The sequence below is a fragment of the Oncorhynchus gorbuscha genome, linkage group LG05 (assembly GCF_021184085.1).
Source record: "Oncorhynchus gorbuscha isolate QuinsamMale2020 ecotype Even-year linkage group LG05, OgorEven_v1.0, whole genome shotgun sequence".
NCBI lineage: Eukaryota > Metazoa > Chordata > Actinopteri > Salmoniformes > Salmonidae > Oncorhynchus > Oncorhynchus gorbuscha.
Window position 1 is genome coordinate 83989163 of NC_060177.1, and position 20669 is coordinate 84009831.

Genomic DNA, 20669 nt, shown 5'->3' on the forward strand with positions numbered 1-20669 from the left:
GAGACACAAAGGAAAGAGGAAGCTAGAGAGAGACAGCGTGTGAGACACAAAGGAAAGAGGAAGCTAGAGAGAGACAGCGTGTGAGACACAAAGGAAAGAGGAAGCTAGAGAGAGACAGCGTGTGAGACACAAAGGAAAGAGGAAGCTAGAGAGAGACAGCGTGTGAGACACAAAGGAAAGAGGAAGCTAGAGACACAGCATGTGAGACACAAAGGAAAGAGGAAGCTAGAGACACAGCATGTGAGACACAAAGGAAAGAGGAAGCTAGAGACACAGCATGTGAGACACAAAGGAAAGAGGAAGCTAGAGACACAGCATGTGAGAAACAAAGGAAAGAGGAAGCTAGAGAGAGACAGCGTGTGAGACACAAAGGAAAGAGGAAGCTAGAGAGAGACAGCGTGTGAGACACAAAGGAAAGAGGAAGCTAGAGAGAGACAGCGTGTGAGACACAAAGGAAAGAGGAAGCTAGAGAGAGACAGCGTGTGAGACACAAAGGAAAGAGGAAGCTAGAGAGAGACAGCGTGTGAGACACAAAGGAAAGAGGAAGCTAGAGAGAGACAGCGTGTGAGACACAAAGGAAAGAGGAGAGGTAAAGATGGACAGAGTATGAGGGAGACTTGGTATCACCCAGGGAGAGTGACCTATGATGGTAGCCCTTTCTAGTGATGCTGATTAGATGATAGATAGTAGAGAGAAAGGAGAGATAAATTAAGATAGAGAGATAAAGGGGTGTTGACCCTTACAAGTGATGCTGATTTGATGGTGGAGAAGTTGTTGTGGCGGTAGTTGTGTGCCTGGCTCATGTCAGAGGATAATGGCATCAGCTCCGGCCTGAGGTCAGGTTTCAGACCATTATCCCAGTTATACCTGTGGTCCTGAGGAGAGAGAGCGAGAGACAGACAGGAGAAATGTTGAATTACATGGCTGTAACTTCAAAACCTAAATGTAACTGTAGTTGATATAATTGAACGTTGCATTATTTGTAGCCACATGATTCTTCATATAGGGCGTCTGGTGGAGAGGATAGGTATGGTGGTTGTTCTCTCATAGTTCTGTAGTGCCACAGGTCGGTAGTGAACAGTTTTGTACTGAACTCAAGCCAACGTTAGATGGTTAGACTATCAAATTGGAGTGTGTATAAACATACATATTTTAAGTCCGTTCATGACCGGTTGACCAGTTACAGTGCCTTCAGAAATCATTCATTTGACACATTTTGTTGTGTTACAGCCTGAATTTAAAACAGATTCAATTGATATTTGTTGTGGTCTTTCTTATGGCTACCCATGTATTTCCATGGAAATATAAGATTTATTTGGAAAATAATAAATATATTTTTAAAAGCATTCATGATTTGCGTAAATGTAATATACTAAATATTGCTTTTGTTAAAAATATGAAATGGTATTACATTTGGTGAAGAGTACATTATGACTTGTTTAGGACTCGAGACTCAAAGTTTAGGACTTGAGACTTGACTTAATACTTGTTGGTCTTGACTTGAGACTTGACTCGGACTTGCCTGTCTTGACTTGGAACTTGAGTCTTACTTGTGACTTGCTAAACAATGACTTGGTCCCACCTCTGGTAGAGAGTGTGGTCTACAGCTTATCATGAGGTACTCTACCTCAGGCGAGCAATACCTTGAGACATCTTTAATATTAGACATGGCGCACCAGCTGTTATTGACAAATAAATACACACCCCCACCCCTCGTCTTGTCAGACTTAACTGTTCTGTCCTGCCGATGCACAGAAAACCCAGCCAACTGTATATTATCTGTGTCGTCATTCAGCCACGACTCGGTGAAACATAAGATATTACAGTTTATAATGTCCCATTGGTGGGATCATCTCGAACGGAGATCATCCAGTTTATTTTCCAGTGATTGCACGTTGGCCAATAGAATGGATGGTAGAAGCAATTTACAAACAATGTGAAAAAACAAAAAATACAGTTGGTTAGGAGCCCATAAAACGGCAGCCATCCCCTCCGGCCTGCACAGAATAAAAATATTCCAAAACATGCATCCTGTTTGCAACAAGGCACTAAGGTAATGCTGCCAAAAATGTGTCAAGGCAAATTACTTTTTGTCCTGAATAGAAAGTGTTATGTTTGGGGCAAATCCAATATAATATATTACTGTATAACACACAATATTTTCATAGTGGCGGCTGCGTCATGTTTTGGGTATGCTTGTAATCATTAAGGACTGGGGAGTTTTTCAGGATAAAAAAATAAACAGAATAGAGCTAACCACAGGCAAAATCCTAAAGGAAAACCTGGTTCAGTCTGATTTCCACCAGACACTGGGAGATTAATTCACCTTTCAGCAGGACAAAAACCAAAAACAAGGCCAAATATACACTGGAGTTGCTTACCAAGAATGTGTGGCCGAGCAACAGTTTTGACTTAAATCTACTTGAACATGTATTGCAAAACCTGAAAATGGCTGTCTAGCAACGATCAACAACCAATTTGACAGAGCTTGAAGAATGTTTTAAATAATAATGGGCAAACGTTGGATAATCCAGGTGTGGAAAGCTCTTAGAGACTTACCCAGAAAGACTCAAAGGTGATTCTGACATGAATTAACTTATGTAATCAAGATACTGTATATTTGTGTTTTATTTTACAAATGTACATTTTTTCTTCCACTTTCACTTGAGTATTTTGTGTAGATCGTTGACAAAAAATGACAATTAAATCCATTTTAAAACCAGTAAAGGGGTGTGAATACTTTTCGAAGGCACTGTACATGTAGGAAAAGGAACTCTTTATCAGTGTGAATCTATAGACAGACAACGTGCCACCTTCTCTTGTTCCTATACACCCATGCTGGCCTTGTGACATATCAGCAACCCACACACCCATCGTTAATAACAGTTAACTAAACGATAAAGACCAGGAAAGACGTGGCTGAAGAGGAGGAAACAAACATCTCATAATCTGCTAGTTTGAAGTGTATGTGTGTGTGCTGTGATGACTGAGACATGCAGGTGTCATGATGTTGCCCTCTTTGGGTACAGCAAGCCCCATCACCCTCTCCCTGTCTCCTACACCCAGGCTGCTGTGGTCAGAGAGAGGTCGTAAATTCCTGGAGGAGATTAATCTCCTCATGGCCACAGTATAGAGACAGAGTGAATTTTCATAGAGAACCAAGGAATTTATTCCACCTCACAGAACTTGAGGTCCGAACAACATTTATGTTCTGGAGAAGGTATAAAATCGGTGAAGAATCCAACTACAAACTGGTCCATTTGGTACAATTTTGTGAAACTCAGGGGAGCATACGGCCACATTACCATAACGCTGTTTATATAATAGCGTCAGATATGAGGTTTTACATCTAATTGTTGTATAAGAAGAATGACTGAGGATGATACTGTTTGTAAAATTGTTTGATGTGATTTTGGACTGTTTAATGAAGGAAACTCCAATTCCCTTTGGAGTTTAACTAAATCAGAGGACCGCCCATGAGCCCAGTTATGGTCGGGAATCCTGGGACAGGCCGTTTTCTGCTCTCCCAAATAAAACCCCCACTTTGACAATTTCTCATCAGACCATGTTGCTCTCAATTACGAGAGGACAAAGGTTCCAGACCAGACTGCTGAATCTTTTAACCATCTCACATGGTTAAACTCTTAGACTATCGATACCGACAGAATAAGAACAGGTCTTTGATATTAATTGCTAGTCTGCAGCTAGGAATTCGGAATCATTGAACGCGAAGAACGACAACCGCCGAAACATCCACTCTACAACAACATGAATGAATGTCACTCTGAACTATCCATTCTAACCACGGCAGAGAGGGCGGACAAACTCTCCAACAGAAACTAACTTTTCAACAGAGACCCCGACGACACACTGAGCGTAAATATATATGTTGATTGCAATTGTTCCCGAATGCGTGAACGTTCATGTGCAAAGGATTAGCATTTCAATTGTTATAATTATCAACTCTGTAGTGACTTCTCAGTCGACCCCCACTTCCCCTTTTGCCTAACAAGCCGCCATGCTGGTTTAGCCCACTAGGGCACATTCCCCTATCATTTCTTGTAACCATATTTACTTTGTTTGTTTGTGTGTGCAATTCTGTGATTGTTTAGTTAGTTAATAAATAAATGATTTAAGACAATTGATGTATGAATGACTCATAGTGAAGACTAGGTTTGTGCAGATAACCAACAATTTACGACGTTTGGAATGAGACGAACGTGAGGTAAAGAAGAATGTATTAATCAAAATTTATATTAGAACTTTGTAATCTGAATATTTTCCTTGGTGCCCCGACTTCCTCGTTAATTACAGTTACATGATTCATCAGTTTAATCGCGTAATAATAATTACAGAGAATCTTCAGAAGTCTTCAGTTAATGATAGTAAAGACATGACACAGGTTATTCATTAATTCTGAATAATGTCAAGCATTCAGAAGTGTGTCCAGCTCAACCCTCAGCCTGTGTGTCAACGCCAGGCGAGAGAAGAGAAGAGGAGAGGTCAGGGCATCTTTGTTCTCAAAGTGTGATTCACAGGAGTGATGATCTCTGGCTCTGTGTGTGTGTGTATCATCTTTACAGGAAGCTGAGCAGCATTTTGTGGAAGAATGTATCGATGGTTGCCATGGCATCAGTGTTTTTAATTGAAGGCTGTTGGGTTTGGTTAGGTAAATATAGTATGATTATATGAATACCACCACAAGGTTGTTTGTGTGTGTCATTATTTGGGTGAGGGTTGGAGTGTATCGATATCCCTCCTGTGTGTCATTATTTGGGTGAGGGTTGGAGTGTATAGCTATCCCTCCTGTGTGTCATTATTTGGGTGAGGGTTGGAGTGTCATTATTTGCTATCCCTCCTGTGTGTCATTATTTGGGTGAGGGTTGGAGTGTGATTGGAGATATCCCTCCTGTGTGTCATTATTTGGGTGAGGGTTGGAGTGTATCGATATCCCTCCTGTGTGTCATTATTTGGGTGAGGGTTGGAGTGTATAGCTATCCCTCCTGTGTGTCATTATTTGGGTGAGGGTTGGAGTGTATCGATATCCCTCCTGTGTGTCATTATTTGGGTGAGGGTTGGAGTGTATAGCTATCCCTCCTGTGTGTCATTATTTGGGTGAGGGTTGGAGTGTATCGATATCCCTCCTGTGTGTCATTATTTGGGTGAGGGTTGGAGTGTATCGATATCCCTCCTGTGTGTCATTATTTGGGTGAGGGTTGGAGTGTATCGATATCCCTCCTGTGTGTATGAGCGTTTGTACATCCCTGAGAGCTGTCATTCTTCAGGATGTGGGTTTAAGTTTGGTGTAGGTGGTTGTTGGCTGGGTGGCTGGCTAGAGAGATTGAGGGGCTAGATGACGAGTACCTTCTTGATGTGTGTGTTCATGTATGTTTGCGTCATTCTTGAGGACGTGGGTAGTGTTGGAGTGAATGACTAGCTGGAGGGACACTGATTGTGCTAGTTTCATAGTGTGTGTGTCTCCTGCTGTCCGGCCATCTCTCTCCTGCTCTCTCACTCTGTCAGTGTTACCTTCTTGGTGTGTTTGCGTGTATATGCGTGTTTCTCTCTCTCTGTCAATAATAACTTCTTGGTGAATGTGCGTGTATGCTAGCGTGTATCTCTCTCTCTCTCTCTCTCTCTCTCTCTCTCTCTCTCTCTCTCTCTCTCTCTCTCTCTCTCTCTCTCTCTCTCTCTCTCTCTCTCTCTCTCTCTCTCTCTCTCTCTCTCTCTCTCTCTCTCTCTCTCTCTCTCTCTCTCTCTCTCTCTCTCTCTCTAGGTGTGTGTGTTTCTCTCTCTCTGTCAATAATACCTTCTTGGACTGTGCGGAGGACTCTAAGCTGCTATCGTAGTCGTGGTGCATCATGGTCATGTCGGAGCAGCTCTCGTCTGGGACCTCCTGCATGCTGTTGATGCTGCTGCTCTGGCTTCCTGTACTGACTGAGGTGCTGGGGAGGGAGTGGTTACTGCCCAGGCTGTTCATCTTACAGCTGGCCTGCTCACAGTCCTGGAGGAGAGAGAGATGGAAATCAGTATATACATACACTGTGGGAAATACACACACACCTCTTGCCCCTTCCCACCCCTCTACTGTAAATATGGGTTTACAAATAGCCTCATTAAGCTTGGAGTGACCTTGATACAGCAGAAATAATGTCCTGCGATACAGAGTAAAACAGAGTCAAAGTCATGGTAAATAGCCCATAAATAGACATTTCACCTGGACAGACAGTATCGATGTCAGTCCTGTCCGTGTCTGTGTCTGTCCATCATAACAGGATCAGCATGCTTGAGTGTGTCATACAAAACAGGGAAATCAATACCACACGTCTGTGTGGCAGTGAGGAGAGACCCCAGCACAGAGAAATCAATACCACACGTCTGTGTGGCAGTGAGGAGAGACCCCAGCACAGAGAAATCAATACCACACGTCTGTGTGGCAGTGAGGAGAGACCCCAGCACAGAGAAATCAATACCACACGTCTGTGTGGCAGTGAGGAGAGACCCCAGCACAGGGAAATCAATACCACACGTCTGTGTGGCAGTGAGGAGAGACCCCAGCACAGGGAAATCAATACCACACGTCTGTGTGGCAGTGAGGAGAGACCCCAGCACAGGGAAATCAATACCACATGTCTGTGTGGCAGTGAGGAGAGACCCCAGCACAGGGAAATCAATACCACACGTTTGTGTGGCAGTGAGGAGAGACCCCAGCACAGGGAAATCAATACCACACGTCTGTGTGGCAGTGAGGAGAGACCCCAGCACAGGGAAATCAATACCACACGTCTGTGTGGCAGTGAGGAGAGACCCCAGCACAGGGAAATCAATACCACACGTCTGTGTGGCAGTGAGGAGAGACCCCAGCACAGGGAAATCAATACCACACGTCTGTGTGGCAGTGAGGAGAGACCCCAGCACAGGAAATCAATACCACACGTCTGTGTGGCAGTGAGGAGAGACCCCAGCACAGGGAAATCAATACCACACGTCTGTGTGGCAGTGAGGAGAGACCCCAGCACAGGGAAATCAATACCACACGTCTGTGTGGCAGTGAGGAGAGACCCCAGCACAGGGAAATCAATACCACACGTCTGTGTGGCAGTGAGGAGAGACCCCAGCACAGGGAAATCAATACCACATGTCTGTGTGGCAGTGAGGAGAGACCCCAGCACAGGGAAATCAATACCACATGTCTGTGTGGCAGTGAGGAGAGACCCCAGCACAGAGAAATCAATACCACATGTCTGTGTGGCAGTGAGGAGAGACCCCAGCACAGGGAAATCAATACCACACGTCTGTGTGGCAGTGAGGAGAGACCCCAGCACAGGGAAATCAATACCACATGTCTGTGTGGCAGTGAGGAGAGACCCCAGCACAGGGAAATCAATACCACACGTTTGTGTGGCAGTGAGGAGAGACCCCAGCACAGGGAAATCAATACCACACGTCTGTGTGGCAGTGAGGAGAGACCCCAGCACAGGGAAATCAATACCACACGTCTGTGTGGCAGTGAGGAGAGACCCCAGCACAGGAAATCAATACCACACGTCTGTGTGGCAGTGAGGAGAGACCCCAGCACAGGGAAATCAATACCACACGTCTGTGTGGCAGTGAGGAGAGACCCCAGCACAGGGAAATCAATACCACACGTCTGTGTGGCAGTGAGGAGAGACCCCAGCACAGGGAAATCAATACCACACGTCTGTGTGGCAGTGAGGAGAGACCCCAGCACAGGAAATCAATACCACACGTCTGTGTGGCAGTGAGGAGAGACCCCAGCACAGGGAAATCAATACCACACGTCTGTGTGGCAGTGAGGAGAGACCCCAGCACAGGGAAATCAATACCACATGTCTGTGTGGCAGTGAGGAGAGACCCCAGCACAGGGAAATCAATACCACATGTCTGTGTGGCAGTGAGGAGAGACCCCAGCACAGAGAAATCAATACCACATGTCTGTGTGGCAGTGAGGAGAGACCCCAGCACAGGGAAATCAATACCACACGTCTGTGTGGCAGTGAGGAGAGACCCCAGCACAGGGAAATCAATACCACATGTCTGTGTGGCAGTGAGGAGAGACCCCAGCACAGGGAAATCAATACCACATGTCTGTGTGGCAGTGAGGAGAGACCCCAGCACAGGGAAATCAATACCATATGTCTGTGTGGAAGTGAGGAGAGACCCCAGCACAGAGAAATCAAAACCACATGTCTGTGTGGCAGTGAGGAGAGACCCCAGCACAGAGAAATCAATACCACATGTCTGTGTGGCAGTGAGGAGAGACCCCAGCACAGAGAAATCAATACCACACGTCTGTGTGGCAGTGAGGAGAGACCCCAGCACAGAGAAATCAATACCGCACGTCTGTGTGGCAGTGAGGAGAGACCCCAGCACAGAGAAATCAATACCGCACGTCTGTGTGGCAGTGAGGAGAGACCCCAGCACAGGGAAATCAAAACAAGAATGTCTAGAAATGTGTACATTTCTATATAATTATAAAAGCTTAATAAGTAAGGGCAAAGAAATGGTTGGAGAACTGAGACGCAGGGCTATACGACAGGGCTCTGTATCACTGTTCTTTTGCCCTAGTTCAAGACAGGTGAGCAGGAGGAAAGCGAGTTTCTTCATGTCAATCTTTTGTTGACCTCTGGGACACCTACATTATTCCATTTGTGCCAGACCATAACAGGAGTTCAGTTGACTCCAGAGGCTTATCCACCCTAACACACAATGCCATTGTTTTAATACTATAGTCGTGTAATTAAATGTTTCTGGGAACACATCTTACTGACATGTTTCATCGTAAAGTAAGAATATTAGTGGTTATAGTCCATGTACAGTTGAAGTCGGAAGTTTATATATACACTTAGGTTGGAGTCATTAAAACTCCTTTTTCAACCACTACACTAATTTATTGTGAACAAACTATAGTTTTGGCAAGTCGGTTAGGACATCTACTACTTTCCAACAATTGTTTACAGTCAGATTATTTCACTTAAAATTCACTGTATCACAATTCCAGTGGGTCAGATGTTTACATACACTAAGTTGACTGTGCCTTTAAACAGCTTGAAAAATGCCAGAAAATGATATCATGGCTTTAGAAGCTTCTGATAGGCTAATTGACAACATTTGAGTCAATTGGAGGTGTACCTGTGGATGTATTTCAAGGCCTACCTTCAAACTCAGTGCCTCTTTGCTTGACATCATGGGAAAATCAAAAGAAATCAGCCAAGACCTCAGAAAGAAAAATTGTTGACCTCCACAAGTCTGGTTCATCCTTGGGAACAATTTCTAAATGCCTGAATGTACCACGTTCATCTGTACAAACAATAGTATGCAAGGATAAACACCATGGGAGCACGCAGCCGTCATACCACTCAGGAAGGAGACGCGCTCTGTCTCCTAGAGATGAACGTACTTTGGTGGGAAAAGTGCAAATAAATCCCAGAACAACAGCAAAGGACCTTGTGAAGATGGAGTTAACAGGTACAAAATATCTATATCTACAGTAAAACAAGTCAGAAATCGACATAACCTGAAAGGCCGCTCAGCAAGGAAGAAGCCACTGCTCCAAAACCACCATAAAAAAAGCCAGACTACGGTTTGCAACTGCAGATGGGTACAAAGATCGTACTTTTTGGAGAAATGTCCTCTGGTCTGATGAAACAAAAATAGAACTGTTTGGCCATAATGACCATTGTTACGTTTGGAGGAAAAAGTGGGAGGCTTGCAAGACAAAGAACACCATCCCAACTACAGACCCACTGGGAATGTGATGAAAGAAATAAAAACTGAAATATATCATTCTCTCTACTATTATTCTGACATTTCACATTCTTAAAATAAAGTGGAGGAAAACTGACCTAAGACCTACATTTTGGTGACCTAAAGTGGTGATCCTAACTGACCTAAGATTTTTACTAGGATTAAATGTCAGGAATTGTGAAAAACTGAGTTTAAATGCATTTGGCAAAGGTGTATGTAAACTTCTGACTTCAACTGTACTTTCTCCACTCTTCCTCCTCATCCTGGCTCTCCCTTCCTCCTCCACCCCCTCCTGGCTCTCCCTTCTTCCTCCTCATCCCGACTCTCCCTTCCTCCTCTTCCCAGCTCTCCCCTTCCCAGCTCTCCCTTACTCCTCCTCCCATCCTCTCCCCCTCCTGGCTCTCCCTTCCTCTCCCCTTCCATCCTCACCTCCTCCTCCCAGCTCTCCCTTCCTCCTCCCATCCTCTCCCCTTCCCAGCTCTCCCCTTTCTCTCCCCCTCCTGGCTCTCTCTTACTTCTCCTCCCATCCTTCCCCTTCCCAGCTCCCATCCCTCCCATCCCTCCCCTTCCCAGCTCTCCCCTTCCTCTCCCCCTCCTGGCTCTCCCTTCCATCCTCACCTCCTCCTCCCAGCTCTCCCCTTCCTCCTCCTCCTCCCATCCTCCCATCCTCTCCCCTCCTGGCTCTCCCTTACTTCTCCTCCCATCCTCTCCCCTTCCTCTCCCCCTCCTGGCTCTCCCTTCCTCTCCCCTTCCATCCTCACCTCCTCCTCCCAGCTCTCCCTTCTTCCTCCTCATCCTCCCATCCTCTTCCCTTCCCAGCTCTCCCCTTTCTCTCCCCCTCCTGGCTCTCCCTTACTTCTCCTCCCATCCTCCCATCCTCTCCCCTTCCCATCCTCACCTCCTCCTCCTCCTGGCTCTCCCCCATGTGTTTTTCCTGATATAGGATCTTCTTCATCTTACGGTACTGCAGGTTGTCCAGCTCCCTCACCGCGTCCTTGGTCCTCTGGATCAGATCCATGAGGACCCGCGGAGGGCGCTCCAGACGTACAAAGTCATGCTGGGGAGAAAAGAGAGTTTACAGGTTAGAGCAAACTAAATGGGGTCGTGGGAGAATTTCCAAAATCCTGAATTTTAAAAATAAAATAAAAAATATCAAAACAGGGTAGCCTAGTGGTTAGAGCGGTTAGAGCGTTGGACTAGTAACCGGAAGGTTGCAAGTTCAAACCCCCGAGCTGACAAGGTACAAACCTGTCGTTCTGCCCCTGAACAGGCAGTTAACCCACTGTTCCTAGGCCGTCAATGAAAATAAGAATTTGTTCTTAACTGACTGTCCTAGTTAAATAAAGGAAAAAAATAAAAAAATACATTATAATATCATCTTTGTATATCAATCATTTGAATGTGGTTAACCTTAAAAATGTACATGAAAATGATTCAAATCTAAAAGGTGAAATTCAACCAGAAAGCGCCCTTAGATCATGGGAAAAGGTGGCACTTAACCGTTGCACTTGAATCATTCCCATGGTGAATGGCTAGGCCTGCTACGCTATGACACCACACACTATTGCAGAGACTTTGATAGGAGCAGCTGTATTTGGTATGGGGGAAAACAATGTGGAGAGTCAGAAGGCACATACACTCTTTTCTATATCATGAGTCGAAATAAAAGATCCCAAATTTTCCACACACACAAAAAGCTTGTCTCTCTCAAATTCTGTATACAAATGTTCTTACATCCCTGAGTGAGTGAGCATTTCTCATTTGCCAAGATAATCCATCCACCTGACAGGTGTGACATATCAAGAAGATGATCAAAACGGCATTTGGTATTTTATTAGGATCCCCATTAGCTGTTGCAAAACCATGATTATTACACAGGTGCACATTGGGCAGTTTTGTAACAACAATGCCACAAACGTCTCAAAATGTTGAGGGAGCGTGCAATTGGCATGCTGACTGCAGGAATGTCCACCAGAGCGTTTGCCAGAAAACGTCATGTTAATTTCTCTACCATAAGCCGCCTCCAAATTCATTTTAGAGAATTTGGCAAGGTGTCCAACTGGCTACACAACAGCATACCACGTGTAACCAGGACCTCTACATCTGGCTTGTTCACCTCTGGGAACGTCGGAGACCAGCCACTCAGACAGCTGATGAAACAAACAAATCATTTCTGAACAAACTGTCAGAAACTCTCTCAGGGAAGCTCATCTGCATGCTCGTCGCCCTCACCAGGGTCTTGACTTGACTACAGTTCGGCGTCGTAACAGACTTCAGGGGGCAAATTCTCACCGTTAATGGCCACTGGCGTGCTGGAGAGGTGAACTCTTCATGGATGCATCCCGATTTCAACTGTACCGGGCAAATGGCAGACAGCGTGTATGGCGTTTTGCGGGCGAGTGGTTTGCTAATGTAAATAGTGTCCCATGGTGGCGGTGGGGTTATGGTATGGGCAGGCATAAATTACAGACAACGAATGCAAGACCCCATGTCTCCGGCCAATATCCAATAACTTCGCATAGCCATTGAAGAGGAGTGGGACAACATTCCACAGGTCACAATCAACAGCCTGATAAACTCTGTGTGAAGGAGATGTGTCGCGTTGCATGAGGCAAATGGTGGTCACAAGGTATCTGTGACCGATTGCCTTACATGAACTGTTGCATGTTGCGTTTAGATATGGGATCAGAGCAGCACAATGCTCTATTCCATACCGAGGCATGGTAGTTATCGAGGGGGAGTGTTGGAAAGATTTTTCGCATTGAGAGAATAACTGTTGTCATTCACAATGGATCTATAAAAACAGACTTGGCTGACTTTCTTTGTAATGAAAATAAAATGTATCTCCTTGCCTATGTAACATACATATTTGGTCAACTGAATGAACTGAATGCAAGCATGCAGTGGAAATACAAACACATTCTACAGATGAGTGACTGAATCAGTGGATTCAGATTATATCATTCTTATTGGACAGAGTCTTTTAAAAGCGAGCCATGCCCCCTACCCTCGGCTGTGCATGTTTCCAATAGAAAACAGCATCAGTAAGTGTCCCACACGAGTGATGACTGCTCACCTCCAACACCTGAAAGGGCACTTTGGGACCTACTTCCTAATTCATTTGACTGTGACCGTGGCTCAGTTGACATGCCGGTAAGTGAAATTAAACAGCTGATCGAGCCGTTATGTGACTGAATACATTCACGGGTCACTACAGAGGAGTTTTGGTTCATGACTCAAAGGGAATAAATACCCTGTCGGGAATACCCTTTCGGGGTCACCCTGTCGGGGTCACCCTGTCGGGATCACCCTGTCGGGAATACCCTGTTGGGGTCACCCTGTCGGGGTCACCCTGTCGGGATCACCCTGTCGGGAATACCCTGTTGGGGTCACCCTGTCGGGATCACCCTGTCGGGAATACCCTGTTGGGGTCACCCTGTCGGGGTCACCCTGCTGCGTTCAAAACAACTGGGAACTCTGAAATCTCAGAATTCCAACGTCAGTGCGTTCACAACAACTGGGAAATCTGAATCTTGGCCCTCTTTCTAGAGCTCTGACTTTCCGACCTTAAGATCACTGACATCATGCTTCCACCTTGTATTTTTAAGAGTTCCCAGGTGTCTTATAGCACCATAAAACGCATGGTAACCTTCACCAGCTCATATCTATGTGAAGCTGGATTCAGTACTCTCGTCTGCATTAAAACTACATATCCATCCAGGTTGGATGTGACCGCAGAGTTAAGGTGAGCTCTGTCGACTGCCCAGACTTTGAGAAGCTCTGATGCGACTTGCATCAAAGACATCCATCTCATTAGTGGTAGTGAGCTAGTTACTGTCATAGCCCCACATTAAAAGTATGTGATGGTGAGTTGAAAAGACAATCAGAAATACTGTTAGAATGTTTTTCAATTGACTTCCATAGCCCCAAATAAAAAAAGATAACATTGGCTGTTAATTCCATAATGTTTTTCACATGGTTGGGGTCGTGGGCCAAAGAAGTTTGGGACCCCTGAGTTCGAGGTCAGGGCCCATGAGGACCATTGAGATTGGCGTTTTGTGGGTACTATTTAATGAAGCTGCCAGTTGAAGACTTGTGAGGCGTCTGTCTCAAAATACAGTGGGTGCGAGACCTGGAGAGGCCTACAAGCCACAGTGCCTCGCACCCACTGTGAAATTTGGTGGAGGATCGGTGATGATCGGTTAAGTGTGCCTTGAAGTAAAAAAAAAAAAAATCACCAACTGTCACCAGCAAAGCAACCCCACACCATCACTCCTCCTCCATGCTTCATAGTGGGAACCACACATGCGGAGATCATCCATTTACCTACTCCAAAAATCTCAAATATGTCCCAAAAGGACAGATTTCCACCGGTCCATTGCTTGTGTTTCTTGGCCCAAGCAGCAATTCAACCATGAAGGCCTGATTCACGCAGTCTCCTCTGAACAGTTGATATTGAGATGAGTCTGTTACTTGAACTCAGTGAACCATTTATTTGGGTGCAATTTCTGAGGCTGGTAACTCTTATTAACTTATCCTCTACAGCATAGGTAACTCTGGGTCTTCCTTTCCTATGGCAGTCCTCATGAGCCAGTTTCATCATAGCGCTTTATGGTTTTTGTGACTGCACTTGAAGAACCTCCAGTTTGACTGACCTTCATGTCTTAAAGTAATGACAGATTGTAATTTCTCTTTGCTTATTTGAGCTGTTCTTGTCATAATATGGACTTGGTATTTTACCAATTAGGGCTATCTTCTGTATACCATCCCTACCTTGTCACAACATTAAGAAGGAAAGAAATTCTACAAATGAACTTTTATCAAGGCACACCTGTTAATTGAAATGCATTCCAGGTTACCTCATGAAGCTGGTTGAGAGAATGCCTAGAGTGTGCAAAGCTGTCATCAAGGAAAAGGGTGGCTACTTTGAAGAATCTCATATATAAAATATATTTTGATTTGTTTAACACTTTTTTGGTTATGATTCCATATGTGTTATTTCATAGTTTTGATGTCTTCACTATTATTCTACAATGTAGACAATAGTACAAATAAAGAAAAACCCTGGAATGAGTAGGTGTGTCCAAACTTTTGACTGGTACTGTATGTATCAATACATGTGATTTCTCTCTGAAAGAAAATCTCTATTGTCCATTGGTCACTAGAGGGCGCCTGTGGGTTATTCAACCTAGATAAAGTCCCTATCTAGGTTTATAGCAGGAATACATCCTATATAGACTAAAGGACATATGGGACAGAGCGGTAGCCCGCCCCCACACCCCCATTGATTTTGTTAGTCATTCTCACTCAGATATCATACTGACATGGCATAAGTCAATACTAAATGTGGACAATTGCAGCAAATTAGCTAAGGAATTGCAAAAATGTCTCTCCACGGGTAGAATTGCATGAAATGTGTTATAAAATTGCAGAAAACTTGCTTTAAAACTGCACATTTTCTCTACGTCCCATGGAAAAATGATCCACCGCCAAGAGGCGGACAACTAAAATGTTTTGCCGTGAGGTAGGGGGCCCACCAACCAATTCTTGTTTTGGGCCCCCAAAAGGCTCAAGCCACCACCCACCCACACACAACAAAATATTTGCTAAATGAAATGTGATGTATGCAATGCCTGTGTGTCTCCCTGCACACCTATTTGACAGATACTGGCTGGGTAATGTAATGTAAAGTACTCTCTCATTCAGCAGCACACTGATGACATCATACTCTGGAAATAGAGATGACACATTTTCCCGTTTTCAAACAAACGGACGGAGAGCGAGAAAGAGAGAGAGAGAGATGGAGAGAGGGACTGAACAAGTGAGTGAGAGAATGAGAGCTCCCATGGACCAGGGGGCTTGGAGAGAGAAGGGGAAAAGGAAAGAATGAGATACATTTGCTGTTTTTTTGGGGGGTTGTGTTTCACATTATTTTGTGCCCAGTAGAAATGAATCATAAAAAATGTATCATGCCACTTTTATAGTAAATAAGAATATAATATGTTCCTAAACACATCTATGTTAATGTGGATGCTACCACGATTATAGATAATCCTGAATGAATCGTGAATAACGACGAGTGAGAAAGTTAGACACACAAATTTCATAACCCTAAAATATGCTAACCTCTCACTGTTATAATAATAGAGAGTCTGTAATATTCTCACTCAGTGGAAGTGGAACCTGAAGGGAAAGCATCTGTTGACAGCACAGGGGCACACAGATTAGTGACCTGACTCCTAAAGAGCTCAAAGAGGGGCGGCGGGCAATGAGCGTGTGTGTTTTAATTAGGGGCTCGAGGGGCAGTGATGTGGATACCCCCTGCCCGACTCAGATTAGGAGGAAGTTGCCTACTAGGCACTGGCCCAAGGTCAGCCTCACTAATAGTTAAGGTTATAATAATTCATTAAGGTCAGGATTTGGGGGAGGAAAAGCTGATCCTAGATCTCCACCTAAAGGTACACATACACCCAGAGCTCCAGACTAGCCCCCCACTGTCTCATCCTCTCCAGCCTACTAACCCCTACACTCCCTGGGCAGCCAGATGACAAGCCCCCTGGCTGGAACCCTGGAGAGTGAGAGTGACAACTAATCAAGAACGTAAAACCCTTAGCAGGCAGTTCGGATTACCTGTCGGCCAAACAAACTAAAATATCAACTCTCCATTACACAGCCAGGCACACAATGAACACAACATGCACAAATTAACACACAAAATCAAATAAAATTATTGGTCACATACACATATTTAGCAGATGTTATTGAGGGTGTAGCAAAATGCTTGTGTTCCTAGATTCAACAGTGTAGTAATATATAACAATATATATATACATACTACCTCAACCAGCCTAACTAACCAGTGTACAGTGCCTTGCGAAAGTATTCAGCCCCCTTGAACTTTGCGACCTTTTGCCACATTTCAGGCTTCAAACAAAGATATAAAACTGTATTTTTTTGTGAAGAATCAACAACAAGTGGGGACACAATCATGAAGTGGAACGACATTTATTGGATATTTCAAACTTTTTTAACAAATCAAAAACTGAAAAATTGGGCGTGCAAAATTATTCAGCCCCTTTAAGTTAATATGACAGATGGGTAGGCAACAACATCTCCTCCCCGCTGATCCTCAACACGGGGGCCCCACAAGGGTGCGTTCTGAGCCCTCTCCTGTACTCCCTGTTCACCCACGACTGCGTGGCCACGCACGCCTCCAACTCAATCATCAAGTTTGCGGACGACACAACAGTGGTAGGCTTGATTACCAACAACGACGAGACGGCCTACAGGGAGGAGGTGAGGGCCCTTGGAGTGTGGTGTCAGGAAAATAACCTCACACTCAACGTCAACAAAACTAAGGAGATGATTGTGGACTTCAGGAAACAGCAGAGGGAACACCCCCCTATCCACATCGATGGAACAGTAGTGGAGAGGGTAGCTAGTTTTAAGTTCCTCGGCATACACATCACAGACAAACTGAATTGGTCCACTCACACTGACAGCGTCGTGAAGAAGGCGCAGCAGCGCCTATTCAACCTCAGGAGGCTGAAGAAATTCGGCTTGTCACCAAAAGCACTCACAAACTTCTACAGATGCACAATCGAGAGCATCCTGGCGGGCTGTATCACCGCCTGGTACGGCAACTGCTCCGCCCTCAACCGTAAGGCTCTCCAGAGGGTAGTGAGGACTGCACAACGCATCACCGGGGGCAAACTACCTGCCCTCCAGGACACCTACACCACCCGTTGTTACAGGAAGGCCATAAAGATCATCAAGGACATCAACCACCCGAACCACTGCCTGTTCACCCCGCTATCATCCAGAAGGCGAGGTCAGTACAGGTGCATCAAAGCTGGGACCGAGAGACTGAAAAACAGCTTCTATCTCAAGGCCATCAGACTGTTAAATAGCCACCACTAACATTGAGTGGCTGCTGCCAACACACTGTCATTGACACTGACCCAACTCCAGCCATTTTAATAATGGGAATTGATGGGAAATGATGTAAATATATCACTAGCCACTTTAAACAATGCTACCTTATATAATGTTACTTACCCTACATTATTCATCTCATATACATATGTATATACTGTACTCTACAACATCGACTGCATCCTTATGTAACACATGTATCACTAGCCACTTTAACTATGCCACTTTGTTTACTTTGTCTACATACTCATCTCATATGTATATACTGTACTCGATACCATCTACTGTATGCTGCTCTGTACCATCACTCATTCATATATCCTTATGTACATGTTCCTTATCCCCTTACACTGTGTATAAGACAGTAGTTTTGGAATTGTTAGTTAGATTACTTGTTGGTTATCACTGCATTGTCGGAACTAGAAGCACAAGCATTTCGCTACACTCGCATTAACATCTGCTAACCATGTGTATGTGACAAATAAAATTTGATTTGATTTGATTTGATTTGAATACTTTGTAGCGCCACCTTTTGCTGCGATTACAGCTGTAAGTTGCTTGGGGTATGTCTCTATCTGTTTTGCACATCGAGAGACTGAATTTTTTTCCCATTCCTCCATGCAAAACAGCTCGAGCTCAGTGAGGTTGGATGGAGAGCATTTGTGAACAGCAGTTTTCAGTTCTTTCCATAGATTCTCGATTGGATTCAGGTCTGGACTTTGACTTGGCCATTCTAACACCTGGATATGTTTATTTTTTAACCATTCCATTGTAGATTTTGCTTTATGTTTTGGATCATTGTCTTGTTGGAAGACAAATCTCCATCCCAGTCTCAGGTCTTTTGCAGACTCCATCAGGTTTTCTTCCAGAATGGTCCTGTATTTGGCTCCATCCATCTTCCCATCAATTTTAACCATATTCCCTGTCCCTGCTGAAGAAAAGCAGGCCCAAACCATGATGCTGCCACCACCATGTTTGACAGTGGGTATGGTGTGTTCAGTGTGATGAGCTGTGTTGCTTTTACACCAAACATAACGTTTTGTATTGTTGCCAAAAAGTTCAATTTTGGTTTCATCTGACCAGAGCACCTTCTTCCACATGTTTGGTGTGTCTCCCAGGTGGCTTGTGGCAAACTTTAAACGACACTTTTTATGGATATCTTTAAGAAATGGCTTTCTTCTTGCCACTCTTCCATAAAGGCCAGATTTGTGCAATATACGACTGATTGTTGTCCTATGGACAGAGTCTCCCACCTCAGCTGTAGATCTCTGCAGTTCATCCAGAGTGATCATGGGCCTCTTGGCTGCATCTCTGATCAGTCTTCTCCTTGTATGAGCTGAAAGTTTAGAGGGACGGCCAGGTCTTGGTAGATATGCAGTGGTCTGATACTCCTTCCATTTCAATATTAGCGCTTGCACAGTGCTTCTTGGGATGTTTAAAGCATGGGAAATCTTTTTGTATCCAAATCCGGCTTTAAACTTCTTCACAACAGTATCTCGGACCTGCCTGGTGTGTTCCTTGTTCTTCATGATGCTCTCTGCGCTTTTAACAGACCTCTGAGACTATCACAGTGCAGGTGCATTTATACAGAGACTTGATTACACACAGGTGGATTGTATTTATCATAATTAGTCATTTAGGTCAACATTGGAACATTCAGAGATCCTCACTGAACTTCTGGAGAGAGTTTGCTGCACTGAAAGTAAAGGGGCTGAATAATTTTGCACGCCCAATTTTTCAGTTTTTGATTTGTTAAAAAAGTTTGAAATATCTAATAAATGTCGTTCCACTTCATGATTGTGTCCCACTTGTTGTTGATTCTTCACAAAAAATACATATTTTATATATTTATGTTTGAAGCCTGAAATGTGGCAAAAGGTCGCAAAGTTCAAGGGGGCCAAATACTTTCGCAAGGCACTGTATGTAGCATTGCTACTGTATATAGCCTGTATTTTTAATGTTGTTTTAATTTCTTTACCTACCCATTGTTCACCTAATACCTTTTGTTGCACTATTAGTTAGAGCGTGTAAGTAAGCATTTTACTGTAAGGTTGTATTCAGCGCACGTGAAAAGCACACGTGAAAAATAAACTTTGATTTGATGGGACAAATTTCTTCAGCCGCCTGAGGTTGAAGAGCTGCTGTTACGGCTTCTTCACCACACTGTCTGTGTGGGTGGACCAATTCAGATCGTCGGTGATGTGTACGCGGAGGAACTTGAAGGTTTGCACCTTCTCCACTGAAGTCCCATCGATGTGGATAGGGACATGCTCTCTCTGCTGTTTCCTGAAGTCCACGATCAGCTCCTTCATTTAGTTGACGTTATTTTCCTGGCACTACTCTGCTAGGGCCCTCACCTCCTCCCTGAAGGCTGTCTCGTCATTGTTGGTAATCAGGCCTACAACTGATGTGTCGTCTAAAAATTGGATAATTGAGTTTAGGCATGCATGGCCACGCAGTCATGGGTGAACAGAGAGTACAAGAGGGGGCTGAGCATGCACCCTTGTGGGGCCCCAGTGTTGAGGATCAGTTGTTTCATACGTTCACCATCTGGGGTTGGCTGAAGTCCAGGACCCAGTTGCACAGGGCGGGGTTCAGACACAGGGCCATGATCTTAATGATGAGCTTGGAGGTACTATGGTGTTGAAGGCTGTGCTATAGTCAATAAACAGCATTCTTACATAGGTATTCCTCTTGTCCAGATGGGATAGGGAAGTGTGCAGTGCGATGGCGATTGCATCGTCTGTGGATCTATTGGGGCGGATATGCAAATTGAAGTGGCTGTAGGGTGTCAGGTAAGGTAGAGGTGATCCTTAACTAGCCTATCAAAGCACTTCATGACAGAAGTGAGTGCTACGAGACAATAGTCATTTAGATTAGTTACCTTTGCTTTCTTGGGTACAGGAACAATAGTGGACATCTTGAAGCAAGTAGGGACAGTCTGGGATAGAGAGAGATTGAATATG

General features: G+C 44.5%; 1 protein-coding gene across 3 annotated transcripts in view; it reads right to left on the reverse strand.

Moving 5' to 3' along the window:
* Positions 1-20669, reverse strand: part of LOC124036592 (serine/threonine-protein kinase TAO3-like) — a 147582-nt gene that overhangs the window by 24799 nt on the left and 102114 nt on the right. For all 3 annotated transcript variants that reach the window (XM_046351344.1, XM_046351345.1, XM_046351346.1), the window contains 3 exons: positions 10667-10825; positions 5810-6004; positions 744-875 (listed from right to left, as the gene is read on the reverse strand). In XM_046351344.1, coding sequence (XP_046207300.1) covers positions 744-875; positions 5810-6004; positions 10667-10825 — 486 coding nt within the window. The remainder of the gene's footprint in view (positions 1-743; positions 876-5809; positions 6005-10666; positions 10826-20669) is intronic.